This window comes from Durio zibethinus, chromosome 13 (assembly GCF_047325235.1).
Source record: "Durio zibethinus cultivar Kanyao isolate XHJ-2024 chromosome 13, ASM4732523v1, whole genome shotgun sequence".
Taxonomy (NCBI): domain Eukaryota; kingdom Viridiplantae; phylum Streptophyta; class Magnoliopsida; order Malvales; family Malvaceae; genus Durio; species Durio zibethinus.
This window is the reverse complement of record NC_143174.1, coordinates 22,269,315-22,285,389: the sequence shown is the minus strand read 5'-3', so window position 1 is coordinate 22,285,389 and position 16,075 is coordinate 22,269,315. Positions and strand designations below refer to the sequence as shown.

At 35.9% G+C, this 16,075-nt stretch overlaps 2 protein-coding genes across 8 annotated transcripts; one reads left to right on the top strand and one right to left on the bottom strand.

The window, feature by feature from the left end:
• The first annotated feature begins 188 nt into the window (after positions 1-188).
• Positions 189-10,974, top strand: LOC111303058 (protein CTR9 homolog). Of its 2 annotated transcripts, XM_022899062.2 has the most exons (24): positions 189-515; positions 777-843; positions 969-1,163; positions 1,481-1,581; positions 1,907-1,960; positions 2,060-2,176; positions 2,312-2,375; positions 2,466-2,680; positions 3,257-3,341; positions 3,694-3,794; positions 3,897-3,989; positions 4,277-4,345; positions 4,467-4,559; positions 4,761-5,027; positions 5,656-5,736; positions 5,830-5,988; positions 6,251-6,346; positions 7,161-7,262; positions 7,343-7,450; positions 7,540-7,764; positions 8,451-8,717; positions 8,837-8,908; positions 9,429-9,749; positions 10,616-10,974. In XM_022899062.2, the coding sequence occupies exons 1-24, from the start codon at positions 375-377 to the stop codon at positions 10,811-10,813; spliced, it is 3,291 nt and encodes a 1,096-aa protein (XP_022754797.1). In that variant the 5' UTR covers positions 189-374; the 3' UTR covers positions 10,814-10,974. The 2 variants fall into 2 exon arrangements, with proteins under 2 accessions (XP_022754797.1, XP_022754799.1); XM_022899064.2 differs by lacking the exons at positions 5,656-5,736; positions 5,830-5,988.
• Positions 10,975-13,003: 2,029 nt separating this feature from the next.
• LOC111302570 (growth-regulating factor 1-like) lies at positions 13,004-15,241 on the bottom strand. Of its 6 annotated transcripts, none has more exons than XM_089742066.1 (4): positions 14,575-15,213; positions 13,990-14,449; positions 13,388-13,854; positions 13,004-13,242 (listed from the first exon to the last, which is right to left on the bottom strand). In XM_089742066.1, exons 1-4 carry the CDS (start codon positions 14,759-14,761, stop codon positions 13,235-13,237), a joined length of 1,122 nt encoding a protein of 373 aa, XP_089598192.1. In that variant the 5' UTR covers positions 14,762-15,213; the 3' UTR covers positions 13,004-13,234. The 6 variants fall into 6 exon arrangements, with proteins under 6 accessions (XP_089598192.1, XP_089598191.1, XP_089598188.1 ...); XM_089742065.1 differs by having other exon boundaries at positions 13,388-13,860; positions 14,575-15,089; XM_089742062.1 differs by lacking the exon at positions 14,575-15,213 and having other exon boundaries at positions 13,028-13,242; positions 13,388-13,863; positions 13,990-14,463.
• Positions 15,242-16,075: the final 834 nt, after the last annotated feature.

Sequence of the window (16,075 nt, the reverse complement as noted above, 5' to 3'; positions counted from 1 at the left end):
TATACGAATCAAAAGTAACTAGATAACCAAAAAAAAAAAAATGAAGTAACTTGCTATAAAAAAATGTTTTGAAAAAATTAGTTTTTTTTAAATAAACACATAAATATTTTAATTGTATTTTATTATTATAATTTTAAATTAATTTTTAAATAAGTTTATTAATTAAGTCGGTGCTCGATTAATTATGTGCGAAACCCTGGCCAACGATAATAAAACGAAATTATAAAAAACACGCTCCAAGAAGAAGAACTATCCGGTTCCTGCGTTCACTCCGATTGGCTCACAAACAGGGATAGGTTGTAGTTAGGGTTTATGTCGAATTAATTTCTTAGTTTCTTTTTCTTCGGAAAATTTCCAGTCTCAATCTGGAAACCATGGCATGCGTATATATACCGGTTCAGAACTCAGAAGAGGAAGTGCGGGTGGCTCTGGATCAGCTTCCCCGAGACGCTTCTGATATTCTCGATATCCTCAAAGCCGAACAAGCTCCTCTAGATCTTTGGCTCATCATCGCGGTTCGCTTTTTTTTTTTTTTTTTTAATTCCTTCAAATCTTTCATGTTTAACTTGAGAATTCCTCACAATCACGGTGACGTTTTTAGGGTTTTTTTTTTCTTTCTTTATTTCTTATCTTTCCAAAATGTTATTTTAAATGCTTGGAAAAATTCGTTGAATTTTGAAATATTAGTTTTTTTTTTGTAAGACTTGTCTCTAAGTTTAGTTTTTAAAATTTACTTTTCATTTATTATCTTTCTTTTTTTTTTTTTAATTGTGTAGAGGGAGTACTTTAAACAAGGAAAGATTGAACAATTTCGACAAATTCTCGAAGAAGGATCCAGTCCTGGTATTTATGCATTTTCTTATTCATGTTCTTTTGTGTACTTTAGTAAAATGTTACTGATTTTCTTGAATTTGCTATAACTGATAATGTTATACCCGTGATCTGATTATAGGTTTTTTTTGTTGCAGAAATTGATGAATATTATGCTGATGTTAGGTACGAAAGGATTGCTATCCTAAATGCATTAGGGGCTTATTACAGCTACCTTGGAAAAATTGAAACAAAACAAAGAGAAAAGGAGGAACATTTTATTTTGGCTACTCAGTATTACAATAAAGCATCAAGAATTGATATGCACGAGCCCTCGACTTGGGTTGGGAAAGGTGAACATTTTTGCGTTTTGTTATGTTATCACATATCTAATTGAAGTCCTACTTATAATGCAGACATTGGGTGATCAATCTTGAACTGGGTTTTAATTTGAAGTATATTTTTGCTACTTTTCCTGTTGACATCAGATTATACAGTTATACTTGATGTCTAGTCCTGTTCATGTATGAATTTATGATTCACTTGTAGATAACCTGTATTACTATCATTCTTGTTTCTTGCAAATAGGGTCTTGAATTGTTTCATATTGTTTGGGTAACTCATGTTGTTTGAAATGCTTTTAACTTCAATCAATTTCTACTGCTTACAGGCCAGCTTCTTCTGGCAAAAGGTGAAGTAGAACAGGCATTTGCTGCGTTTAAGATTGTCTTGGAAGGAGATCGTGATAATGTTCCTGCTCTTCTTGGTCAGGTATATTCAATTATTCATTTTTTCTTATTAATTGTAATATGCTAGTTGTTATATTGTTGATTGTGTTGAAGATTGTACCAAACAGACAGAGAGATTGCCTTACTCTTTGTTGTTAATTTTATGATGCTGTTGTGCTGGTGACCGTAGTCGTGGGACACTAAATGGATGATAAACAGTCAAACATGATTTTTTTAAGGGAACTTATTGTCTTCTATAAAGAAGTGAAGTTCTGGCTGGAATGGCCTAGGGAACCTAATTTGGGAAATGGCTCAATATGTTTCCGTGCTGCTTTTTTCTGTAAATAATTTGTTGTGCATATCTTCAGGCATGTGTTGAGTTCAATCGCGGTCGTTATTCTGATTCATTGGAGCTATACAAGGTCTGTTGCATTTATCTTATTCAGCTTTTCATGTTTCTTTAACTTGAGGATTTAAGATCATGACTAGTTCATTAACTCACACAACACAACTTTTACAAGAGGGCCTTGCAAGTGTATCCTAATTGTCCTGGGGCTGTCAGACTTGGTATTGGTCTCTGTCGATATAAATTGGGTCAATTTGAAAAAGCTAGACAGGCATTTCAGCGGGTTTTACAGGTAATGGATCAATCAATCACATTTCTTTCTTATGAAAGTCTTGTGGTTGTTTATGTTTTGAATTACAGCAATTTATGACATATGCCATGTGTTCATTGCTGATTCTTCTCTGTGTCCAAAAATTAATATTTATAGTTAGACTCAGAAAATGTTGAAGCTCTTGTTGCACTGGCAATCATGGATTTGCAAGCAAATGACGGTAGACTTCGAGATATGATTATTCCGCTTATGATCAATGTTCTATTTTCTGATTTTATTGTAGTGATGGTGCTTTGTTATGTCTCTACAGCTGCTGGGATTCAAAAAGGCATGGGACAAATGCGTAGGGCTTTTGAGATATATCCCTACTGTGCAATGGCACTAAATTATCTTGCAAATCACTTTTTCTTCACTGGACAACACTTTTTAGTTGAGCAACTGACTGAAACAGCTCTTGCTGTCACCAATCATGGACCAACAAAGTCACATTCTTACTATAATTTAGCACGCTCATATCATAGCAAGGTTCAAAAACTATCCCTTTTTAAATGTTTCTAATAGATCGCTAGTTAAGGTTTTTTTTACTTTGAGCTGAAAAATGCGGAAAAATGAGGATATTATATCTTGTTCTTTGTTGATGGTAAAACAGAAAATGCATTAAGAGGTCTCTCTTTTCCCCTTTTGATCTGATTTTGTCTTAAAGGAAAATAGGTGGGGTAGCTGCTAAATAAAACAATCTATCTAATGACTTCTTCCTTTATATGGTTCCTACTCAACAGTCACCATCCATGGTTACTCTTATATCAGTGATCATGTGGTGGTTCAGTGTGATAAATAAAATTGCTTCTTCCTTAATCTAGTATTGAAGTTCTGCTAGACAGATAATTTGCCAACTTAACTTGGAATAACTATAATGTTGTTTATATTTGCCTACCTAGTGTTATCAAAATCTCAAATAGGTGACTAATTTTTGTATTATGTCTTATGTCTACAATCTAAAACTTTGATTTAAGGTGGCTGAATTAGTCATGCTTTTCAAACTCTGTTGATTTTGATTCTTGAAATTACTGATGGGAGCAATGTTATTTCTCCTTAGTATAGGGGGACTATGAAAAAGCTGGCTTCTATTACATGGCATCTATCAAGGAAATCAATAAGCCCCATGAATTTATATTTCCTTACTATGGTAAGAAACATTTTTAAGATACTTTTTTAGTTCAAATATTCAACTGAATTTTGTGACTTATGCCAATGGATTGTTTAATTTTAGTTTTAGCATGAGCTCAATTATCACAGGTTTGAATTAACCTGTAACGCTATACCTCTTTGCGCCATTCATGTTGTCTGTTTGAATGTGACAATTTTTAAGCCTGGAAATGACATCAATGGGATGAAGTGTGTAATTTCTAACATTCAATGATGAGTGAAACTAGATGATTGTGATGAAAATGATTCACATGAAATTTTCAAGCTTGATGATGATAACAATGTTTTTCATGGACTGTCATTTGTCCATCAATTTGATTTTGTTGCAACAGGTCTGGGACAAGTGAAACTTAAGTCAGGAGATTTTAGGAGTGCACTTTCGAACTTTGAAAAAGTTTTAGAGGTTTACCCTGATAATTCTGAGACATTGAAGGTGATTAAAAGTGGCATGGTTGTTGGTTTTTCACTTATTAAAGTGTTTTGCTGTTTGGGGTTTTTCCTTTTGTATTTTATTGAATTTTGTTGTTTCTTGTAGGCTCTTGGACACATATACGTTCAGCTTGGTCAGGTTGAAAAGGCCCTAGAATTTATGAAAAAGGCCACAAAAATTGATCCCCGTGATGCACAGGTAATTTACATTCTTCTATAATATTTTAAGAAAGCTGCAATGTAAGTGGACTATTTTTCAGACTTTGGTGTGTACTATTGTATTCAAATGTTTCAACTTGAAACTTTCATGAAAGATTGACCTGAATGTTCAGAGATAAGCTGGTGGATATTAGGATTTGCCATTTTTGCATTTTCTTATCTTGCCATTGTACTTTCAAGTCTGTTTCAGTATTACAAGATTGATTTTAGTTAAGATATATTTAGTATTATTTGGTAACACAGTTTCTAGTTCTAACTTTTATGCAGGCATTTCTCGATCTTGGGGAGTTGTTAATTTCATTTGACACAGGAGCTGCTCTTGATGCCTTCAAAACAGTTGGGGTTTCCTTCTCATGAACTGTTACCTAGTTCTTTCTGGATAAATTTTAGTGAAAGTTCTAGTGCTATCTTATCTATTTACTGCTTTATTTTTTAAAAACTCGAAATATTTGTAAAGGCACGTAATCTTCTGGAAAAGGGAGGTCAAGCTGTGCCAGTAGAAGTGCTCAACAATATTGGCGTTATACATTTTGAAAGGGAAGAGCTTGAGGTTTGTACAGATTTCTTATGGCTTATTCGATGCTATTTAATTTTACTGTGTAAATATCTGTTTACATTGCTATTCAAGTTTATCCATCGTCTTGCAAATTAAATTATCGCTACTCACAGCAATTGACATTTTCACAATCTTCAACTTGCCTGCCCTTTCTTTGAAATTTACTTATGGCAGTTGATGCTTTATATTTTACAGCTTGCCCTGGAAAGTTTCAACAAGGCTGTGGGAGATGGTGTATGGCATGCTTTAACTGGGAATAAGCCAAAATCCTACATTATTGAAGCCATGGCATCTATCCTTGACTACAAGGACATGCAGTTATTCCATCGACTCGAGGAAGATGGTCTTTCTGTGGAACTACCCTGGAATAAAGTAACAGTTGTATTTAACCTTGCCAGATTACATGAGCAGCTGCATAACACAGGAACTGCGAACTTATTGTATCGCTTGATATTGTTCAAGGTATGATCTTCAAATTTGCATTCCATGTGTATTTTCCAGTTAAATTACTTTACACAACAGAGGATAAAGGAACTTTATCTGGATAAGTTGCATTTGGAAACAGTTGTTGGAGAAAAGCATTTATTTGACTAGTTATAGTTGATTATTATTGTTGGTTACAAGGGACCCGTTGCATAGAGGGAAATCTCATTTTTGTGCTACTTGATAGTTGGCTTAAAAATCAAGCTGATTTTTGCAAGTTCAAATTTCCCACTTTTCTGGGCATGACTTAAAACTATTCATATTCTTTTGCACATTATTTGAGACCTACCTTGATTTATCGTCAATCTAACCCCTCCCCCCCAAAAAAAAAAAATTCCAGGTTCTGTATTTGTTTTCTCTTTATGTTTGCGGACTCAAACTCTCTCCCATTAAGTAATCCTGCTATCCCTTTTCTTTTGTATATCTCAAAATCTGTTATAGATTTTCTTGATTACTTAAACTACCTCATGGTTCAGCAAATGCCCTATTTTTGGCTATAAACATGATGAGAACATCATCTTTTCATTTCTTTTTCTTGTTTTTCCTTTGCTCTATTGGTTTGCATGCACTCTCTATTTTGTTTAACGAGTTTGTTACTTCTTGACAGTATCCAGACTACATTGATGCTTATTTGAGGCTCGCTGCCATAGCAAAAGCTCGAAATAATCTTCAATTAAGCATTGATCTGGTTGTTATTAACCCTAAAACATCCCAGCTGCCATTTTCTTATCTTATAATATACATTGTTGTCTGATAATAATTCCAACCTTTACGAGTTTAGGTTAATGAGGCGCTGAAGGTGAATGACAAATGCCCCAATGCGTTATCCATGCTTGGTGACTTGGAGCTTAAGAATGATGATTGGGTTAAAGCAAAGGAAACGTTTCGTTCTGCTAGTGATGCAACCGATGGGAAGGATTCTTATGCTATTCTTTCTCTGGTGTGTTCACAGCGTTTTTTATTTTTTTGAGAAATTTCTCTTCTAATAACTTGCCATTCTTTTACTCGAGTCTCAACATTGACATGTTCTATTTCCCTAATAACTACTGACTATGCTTTTCCAAGAGGTTCAAATTCACTTGTTTTCATTTCATTATCATTATTAAAAGGCTTTTTGTTGTTTTTGTTTGTGTGTGATTTTCACTGTCATTCTTGTTACCAAAACAACATTTCAATCTGATGTTTATTTGATATTTTTGTAGGGGAACTGGAACTACTTTGCAGCAATTCGCAATGAGAAAAGAAATCCTAAGTTGGAAGCTACCCATTTGGAAAAAGCTAAGGAACTATATACAAGAGTATGGATTCTTTGGTTTTTCCATTTTTCATCCTTAAGTGCCATTTTTGCTGTAATTTTTATTAGCATATTATTCTACTAAAGATTCTGATGTCTTCAAATTTCTGAAGAAATTTTGTTGCTTGGTATGCATTTATTCCAGTTATAGTTTCCAGAATAGATTTGTAATTAATAAGATGGAATATTGTTTGTTTAGAATGTGTTTTTACCAGTCACATTGTGCTCTTTAGTTGGAGTTTAATAGCAGCAGATACTTATTAACAGTTACCTAAATGGTATTAATGGATAAGACAGTAACTATCATGCACTATAAAGTATGACATGTAAGTGAATTACCTGGGACCTTTCCAACTTCAGGTTAACTCTATGCTGAATGCTCCAACAATCAATTACTATATTTGACAGACTACTTCATCTACGTATCATTTAGATAGATTCTTGTCTTCTTTTTTTTTTTTTTTTTTTGGCAAAGCCCATGAGATTGGAGGGGATGTCTCTCATTATAGAGCTTTAGAAACGCCTTTTTGATGGAAACAAAAAGAAAATGTATGATAGTCTATTAAAAAAGATGCAAACGATGAGGATATGTAAATTTTTCTGACTGATCGAATTCCTCTGTACACTGATTTTCTTCTTTAAACTAAATAATCATTTTGCATTGAGAAGGAATAGAATCTATAGATCTAAACTTCTGATATCCTTGTGCTGACATAGGTTCATATTTAAATTCCCTATTTTTGCTTTTTGCATTGTGCTAATGCTTGCCATGAAGCCTAAGCTTAGTTACTTGTTTGGTCCATCCGCATACTCTACAGGTTCTTGTTCAACATACAGATAATTTATATGCTGCTAATGGTGCTGGAGTAGTCTTAGCAGAAAAAGGCCAGTTTGATGTTTCTAAAGATATTTTTACTCAGGTTTGATCTTGTAATTAATCTCATCTTTATACATGTAACATAAAACTTAAAAGTTTGTGATATAGTTATAGTTATTGTAGGTTCAAGAAGGTGCAAGTGGGAGTGTTTTTGTCCAAATGCCGGATGTATGGATAAATTTGGCTCATATTTTCTTTGCTCAAGGAAATTTTGCTTTGGCTGTCAAAATGGTGACTTATTGATTTAAAATGCTGTCATTCTTTTTTACATTATAACATCTTTTGCATGATTGCCATTGATGATTCTTGGTATCCTGCAGTATCAAAATTGCTTGCGGAAGTTCTATCACAATACAGACTCTCAAATTCTTCTCTACCTAGCTAGGACTCATTATGAAGCTGAACAATGGCAAGAGTGCAAGAAAACTCTATTGAGAGCTATCCACTTAGCTCCTTCAAATTACACACTAAGGTTTGATGCAGGAGTAGCAATGCAGAAATTCTCGACATCAACACTACAGAAGGAAAAGAGGACTGCGGATGAGGTTGTTTCATCAGTCATTAATTTTCTTCTTTTCTTTCTCCAATACTTGTCCCCTGGGGAATGCTGCTTATGACATTGCTGTGCAGTGTATGAGATATACTATTGCAATGCCTCATATCTTTAAACAACAGTTGTGTGTGCATATCATTATTTAGGAATAGCAGGGAACAGTAATAGAAATGGCTAGTGGGTAATCAGAAGTGATTCCTGCCTCCCTTTAATACTAAGTTCCAATTATGTGGAATGCATCCTTTGAGTAAAAAAAGCAGGTGTGTCTATGGTGGAGAGGTGAGTTTGGATTGTTGTATGACTGATAGAAACCTTGTAAGAAGGTATAGACATCTATATTCTTTGTAGAAGTTAAATGTATGTTGATAAAAGCTGCTAAGATATTTGCAATTTGATTCTGGCTATTAAAAGGATCTGCATTTTTTGAGGTGTAGTAGGTTTGATGCTACCAGGAATTTGAGGGTTTTATAAGATGCAGTTTAAATAGTGTCAAATTGTGAAGTGCTATTTTCTTCAGTTGTCCTAATGTACTTGAAATGAGGCTAGTCTCTGATCCATTTCATTCATGAGTGGAGATCTCTTGGAATAATATTTTTGTTTACAACTGGATGGCGGATTCAGTGGATGAAAAGAGATTGTTATGCCTTCTAATCATCTTCCTTGTTCACCATGTTATAGGTGCGTTCAACAGTTGCAGAGTTGGAGAATGCTGTTCGTATATTTAGTCAATTATCTGCCGCATCCAACCTTCATCTTCATGGGTTTGATGAGAAGAAGATTAACACCCATGTTGAATATTGCAAACACTTGCTTGACGCTGCAAAAGTTCACCGTGAAGCAGCTGAGCGTGAAGAGCAGCAGAACAGGCAGAAGCAAGAAGCAGCCCGTCAACTTGCATTGGCTGAGGAAGCTCGTCGTAAGGCCGAAGAGCAAAGAAAATTTCTGGTCTGCATTTGTAAACTTGCTTTATTCTTTTGTACATCTATGATTATTATGATGTCAATGTTGTTCTGTTTGAAGATGGGTAGCTTATGTTTTCTTAATTCCTTATTGTGGCAAAACAGTTGGAGAGAAGAAAACAAGAAGATGAGCAGAAAAGGCTACAGCAGGCAGAGGAACATTTTAAGCGCGTACAGGCAAGAGTTTGAACTATATAATAAAAAATGCTGATTTTGGCAGTATCAACCAATATCATTTTATTTCTTCCGGAAGTTAGTTATAAGTAAAACTTTAAAATAAAAAAAAAAGTTGATCAGTTTTCAGAACCTATTCCTTCTCTCTTCCTTTTTGGTGTTGCTGATTGGTCAGGAATTTGCAGTAATGGGTTCATCGCAATCTATATTTTGTTAGTCAGAAATAAAGAATTTCTTGTCAGAAGATTATTTTTTTTTGGCGGTTGCTATGGAGACACTAAAACTTGAGCAGCACCTTGTTATTTATACATGAAATCTTATCACTTATTTTATCCGCCTCAGGGATGCATAATCCTCTTATAGATGTCTTGTGCCTTTATTGGATATTATATCTACGCGACAATCCAGCCATTAACACCATCTAGGGTTCACTTAAATCTGCTTTCAGAGAGTTTTATTTAGTTATCTAAGGTTTAGGCTTTACAATTTTGAATATGATTTGTTTGGCTGCTGCCATCTCTAGGAGCAATGGAAGAGTAGCATCCCTGCATCCAAGCGAAGGGAACGGTCCGAAATTGATGATGAAGAGGGTGGACATAGTGAGAAAAGGAGAAGAAAAGGTGGAAAGAGGAGAAAGAAGGACAAGAAGAAAACGCGTTATGACAGAGATGATGAGGAACCTGACATGATGGATGATCGGGAAGAATTGGAAGATGAAGATGCCAACATGAACTACAGGGAATCCACAACTCAGATGAATGATCAGGATGATGAGAATACAGGAGAAAATGCTCAGGATCTTCTTGCTGCAGCTGGGTTAGAAGATTCTGATGTGGAGGATGAGGTGGTAACATTTTTACTATCATGTCTTTTAGTGGCATCTGATAACATATTTTAAAATCTACTTGCATTTTTTCAATGGTTGTGGCTGGGGATGGCAGCCCAATCCGCCTCTGGCACGTTTTAACCCGACCCGATCTCTTAGGATTGATTTTTTTTTTTTTTTGAAAATTGGGTTTCAAGTCGAGTCAAGTAATAGGAGAAAAAAGTCGGGTCGGGGTCGGGGTTTAGCAAACCCGACCTGATATATAAAAATTATTTTTAATTAATTATTTAATTTTATATTTATATATGTTTAATTTTATATTTATATTAAAAATAAATATTTTATTAATTTTAGATCGGGTTGGATCAAGTGTAGTTTATACAATGTTAGATTGGGTTGGGCTTGGATATGAAAAAAGTTTTAAAAAAAAAATTTGGTCGGGTTTGGATTTTATAAGTATAAAATCGAGTCGGATTCAGGATAAACAAAATCTCTCTGTGACCCAACCCATTGCCATCCCTACTTGTGGCTTCTTTTTAAATTGAATTGTTAGACGTGCAGTAGAATTAAAATGTATATGGGCATTTACTGCCTCGACCATTTATCTAGCAGAACTAACAGTGATGGCAGATAAACTTGCTGTAGTTTTAGAAGATTGCTCTAATTTCTTTAGGTGGTTAAAAAATTTTTCAAAGAAATGATTCTCTTATTATGCTGTATGCCCATTGTGTTGGCTTCTTTCCAGTTAGTATGTTTTCAGCCAAACTTATAACACACTGAGGAATAGTGCACAGATTATTGATGTGGAGGATACTGTGGTGGTGGCAAATTTTTTTTATTCTTTTGTTGCCTGAGTTGTCACTTCTTTTTTTTTTTTTGTGAAGCCTGTTGCGCCATCATCGGCTGCAGGAAGACGGAGACAGGCCTGGTCAGAATCTGATGATGATGAACCATTACAAAGGGGACCAGAGTCCAGTCCTGCAAGAGAGAATTCGGCTGAGCTACAGGAGAGTGATGGAGAAATTAGAGAAGATAACAGTAAGCTAAATGGAGCTGCTGCGCTTGATGATGAGGAGGATTGAGATAGAGCAAAAGGGAACTCGATGTTCATTTAGTTTAATTGTAGCAGGATGCACGATATTGTTTATAGAGATGCATCCATTCTCCTTGCCTATTTTATTTAAGATCCGATCTTCATTTTGTAGTAGACATCTTTCTTCAAATCTTCCAAGTTTCTTTGAAAGCTGTGGGATCTTCTTTCTTGGTTTTTTGGGAAACTAAAATCTGCTTCAACGTTAGTGTAATAGAGCCTTCACTTCTTCCATCCTTTTAACCAGTTCCACCCTGCACTGTGTTATTGCATATCAGTACGGTTTTTCTAAGCCGTGCAGTTGTTTGTCGATGGGGCGGGGAACAGGCTTTCACTCAAGTTTGTATATATAGAAGAACCAAAGAAAAAAATTCATCCCACCATTCAGCTTAGGACGTTATGGAGATCAATCTTATGGAGTGACAAGATCTTCGTAGAAAAATTTGGAGTAATTACAATCGGACTTGTCAAGATTTAAGAACATCGAGTGTGGATAAACATCAACAACGGCAATCTGTAATTCAGATTGCGCAGAAATGAAATGTCAAAATATAGAAACATTCAGACAGCGGAAGGTCCATCCATATCAAAGGTCGAGGTCTTTCAAGCGGCTAATTATTTAGTTACATTTGAAACGACGACGTTGGAAGTGGATTTCCTTGGAGTGTAGTTCAAAATGTAAGGTAAATGCTGTCAGATATTTCAGGGTGGTGGTGACTGACAAAAGAAAAAAAAAGACATGAAAGAGTCAGAGAGTCAGATGGGGTGGGGAATGTACGTGTATGTGTGTGGGAGGAGGCAGGATTAAAAGTGTACCTTCAGTTGCTGAGAACTACCAGCTTATGAGCTGATGCTGATGCGTGAGTCTTTTCCATGAGCACATATATAGATGTCTCTCTTATCTCTTTTTGCCAAAGCTTAACCTAACCTGACCTGACCTGAATTGCTCCTCGGTTCCTTCTTTTTCTTCCTGACCCAAATTGCCCTTCCTTTCGTCCATTAACCTTTGATGTTTACTTAATAGCCCAAATTCCTTTATGACGATATCTACAACTCAAGATTTTGGATGTTGCTATAGCCAAATCAAACAAAAAGCATTACAGTAATTCTTTTCCCTGAGAGACAGAAATTATAGCTTACAGGAAATACCCATTACTTCTATATCTCTAATTTCCTTTTCTCCTCGAAGGAAACATATAGTTTATGTACCAGTCTAATTGGCCTGAATCTGCTTTTAGTTAAAATGGTAAACTTTTCTTTTCTTTTTTCTTTACTTGCTTTTGGAAGATACAGTGGGAAACTTTCGGTGTTTGTGGGTACACGCTACTGTAATAATAGTAAGTACTACAGGAAAGGCAGTCCATAAAAGAAAGAAATGGAAACAAAAAGCTTGGTGGAACACTAAAGTTTTATGTTTGGTTATGCCAAAGCAGAAGATGAACATGGTTAAAAGTGGCTGGCCTGCAGCCCTGAAACGAAATATGGATGCTTCTTCAAATTTAATGGTGGAATATTTTCCGAAAAGCCTAAACAGAGTGAGGGAAATTCTCCATCAGTGGTTTTAAACCACAGTTATCAACTTAGATGATCATCGTTCGAAATTTTGGAAGCCAGTTAGAGAAAAGCATAGCCCTTCATTTAACTAGAACCTATGCTGTCGAGGTAATGCTATTTCCAAGTTTAACCAAAAGGATGGACTGATCTAGAGGAGATTCTTAAAAAATTAGTGAAGAGAATTGAATCCTGAATTCCCAACTCTACTTCAGAAAATATTATGGACCTTGACCATACAATGTTTTTCTGTCCTCTTTTCTTGATATTTTAAGAGATGAATCTCTTGATTTAGCAAAAAATAATAATAATAAAACCCGTTGTCTTTATTGTATAATGAAGAACAATGAGGGGGAAAATAACAAATATAGATTCGTTTGAAGAGAAATATTTTCTCCTAAAACAAGGGCATTAGTGTAGACTGCAAAAATCATCAATGGACATTTGGCTTGGCTTGCCAAAGTTTAAGTTAGGTGAACTCAGAAGTGACAAATTAGCAAATCGTGGGAACATAGGGTCCCCCAACTATTATTACAATACTTAGGAGGTTGAGTAAGTCCATGAAAATAAAAGCAACATAAAAACCCTAGAACAACACATCACCCTGTCAGATACCGGCAAAATCACGTTCGGAGGAGCCATTCAATCTTTATATATATGAAACATAAATTTGCAGTAGGAAAAGAACAGAAACCAGTTGGATCCTTCATTAAAAACACACAACCCAACTTCATCAAATTTTGCCAGAAAAAAAAGGAAAATAAATAAATACAGGTAAGACTGAACAGTCAAAATTCACAGAAAGATGTGATCCCCACTAAGTACATGCTTGGCCTAAATGCAGAAAACCACCAGTGGATACTCAATCATCTGCAAAACAAAATTTAAGTTTTCAGACCAGAAGAAGAAACGAGTTAAATGTGTCTTAAATTAGATAAACGAGTGGCTAGGAGCAAAAGAACCAGCATAAGTACAACTCTTTTTCTTTTTCTTTTTTTTTTTTTGTTTAAAATACCATTATGAGCTCTTGAATTGAAAATGGGAAAGTCATCTGAAGTGGAAGGGATGGATATTGAGAGCCTGGTTGTTGAAACTGATGAGCTGTTTGATGATTTATCATCCAAATCAAGCCATGAGTCTCTATGTTTTGGTGGCCATTCATCAAACAAACGATGGACTGTCTTTTGGGGTTCTCCTTTCTCCAATTTACATTTGATATCACTTCCCAATACGTAGCAGTAATGCTTATCATCCAGCTTGTTTTGTTTTGAGTTGTGGTCAGTGAGGCTTTGAAGCTGCAAGTAAGAGTATTCACTCTGTAAGCCAGTGCAGCTCCTCTGCTTTGAAGAAGAAGAGCTCATTGTTAGTGGTGTAAGTTGCCATGAATCGTCCACAGATGAACCTGAGAAGCTCCGCATTGTCCCAGAAGGCTCAGAGAAAAAAGCATGTTCATCCACCTCTTTTTTCAGTCCATAAACATAACTGTTTCTTCTTCACAAAAACCACAAGAAACAGAGCTCATTAGCAAATAGTGGCAGTAAAAATATGAAAAAAACAATTACAATAAGCAAAAGAAAACAAGTACAGTAGAAATTTCAAAGTTCTTTGTAACTGAACCTGTAATCTGTGTTTGTCTGGGAGTGAGAGCTCGAATCGAAAAGAGAGTGGGTGGTGTTTTCTTGAGGTGACTGCCCAATCCCAGGAGGTCTTGGTGCATAAGAATACATAAAGGGATGATTGACCTGGGAATGATAACCAAGGTAACAAAGTTGATGGTGGTGCTGTTGGGACTCGGAGGAGGACAGGGACATGGAAGAAAGAGAAGAAAAAGAAGAGGGGTGAGTTTTGGTAATTGATGACTTTGGGGTTGTTGTTGAAGGGTTTGGCATTGTTGTAGCAGTAACTTCCACAGGCTTTCTTGAACGGTTTTTGCCTCTATGCATGTGTCTTTCACAGTACTTCGAATCTGGGTAGGCTTCTTTCGAGCATCTCCATTTCTTTCCATCTGTTCTCCTACACCTCCCGGGCTCTGGGTCCACTTTTCTCCCCAATCCCATCTGGAAAAAATTCCATCCAACTGACAAATACAACAGGAAGGAACCTCATTATTAAAACCCAAAGGGGGAAAAAACGGCTAAAGAAAAATCAAAAGGAAATAAAAGTCACTAGAAAAGTTAAATTTAGTTGTTGTTTGGGCTTTACTATGTTGAGGCTGGCGAGAGAAAAGCCTGGAAGAAAGTGAGGAGTCCGAGCAGCTTCTCTTGATGGTGAAGAGGAGATCAGGTGGTATGGGGATGCCTGAGACCATATACTTGAAGATTAGAGCTTGGTGTTCAAGCTCTTGCCACTGAGATGCAGTAAAAGGAAATCTGTTTCTTCCACTCATCATTCAAGAGAGAAGAAGAAGGAGAAGAAAATTGTTGAACGCAAGCAAGCTAACAAGAAAAGGAGAGGGGGGAGGGAGAACTTATTTAAACCTCACAGTGCAGTGAAAGAAGAGAAACAAACATGCAGAAGAGAGATAAAAACAGGGTTGGTTTCTCTGGTAAGTGTGTTTTGGTGGGTTGATCATTACTTATTACTTGAGAGGTCTGCTGCTGTAGTCTTTGTAGTGTAGGTATATTTATTTCAGGGACCATTTTCCTGCAGAATCTTCTGTAAATGGGTAAAACTAATGGTAATGCTGCCACCACTCTTTTCTCTCTCTTTTCCTCCCCGACTCCTGAGTCCTGTGGGAGAGAGCTGCTCATATTATGACTGCACCTCTCTGTTGCCTTCTGGTTCTGCAGCTAAGCTGCCTCAGTGGCAGCCCTAGTCTTTGACAACACTACAGAAACCCACAAACTAAAGGTCGTGGATTAAAAAGACTGTAAAGACAAAAGGGAGAATTATTATTATTATTTTTATTGGAAGTGTTGCTTTAACAAAAACTCAGCTTTACAACCTGTAATAACTTCATTTTTAGTAACTCGCCAAGAGTTGTTGGCAGGGAATTATTATTATTATTAACTACAACTATAAGAGTTGTTGTCTGAAGTCAAATGCCTGCGCCCCGAGAAGTTTTGTACGGATTGGGGCTGTTGCTGTTAATAACTTTTTGAAGTTTTTTTAATTTATAAAAAAAAAAAAAGCTTCCTTGAAGTTTTCTGTTTCTTTACCTGAGACCCCAGCGTCCCCCTTACTATACGATCTTTTGCATATGCCTTTTGTTTTTTTTCAAAAATATATCTTTGTGTATTCTTTTTTTCAAATTATGTTTGTTCTTTTCCCTAATTCTCAAATGAGATGAACATGTGCTGGTTTGTCTGTTTCTGAAAAGAAGCAAAGTCTGCAAAATCTGCATAAACCAGCTCAGTTGGGTAATGTCTTAACCATTGACATAGCGAATCCATTCTTTTAAAATTGCTTTACTCGAGGACTAAAATTCTTTAAGCAAAAACAGGTGGTGATCCGCAGCTCTGTGGCAGCTTTTCGTTGTCACTCCTATAATAATATATAAGGGTTCGGGTCCAAAAAGTTGTGGAAAGAACTGTTTGAACAGTTTCGGATTATGCTTGTAGTCTGGGATTATTGTAGAGCTTTTATTTTAAGGTCAGTGAAGAGATATTGAGCATTTATCTGGATGGAAAGGGCATTGCAGGAGTAAGATAGGAAAGAGAGTGCAGTGCATTTAATTCCCTGGCACTTGTATTTATATATGTTT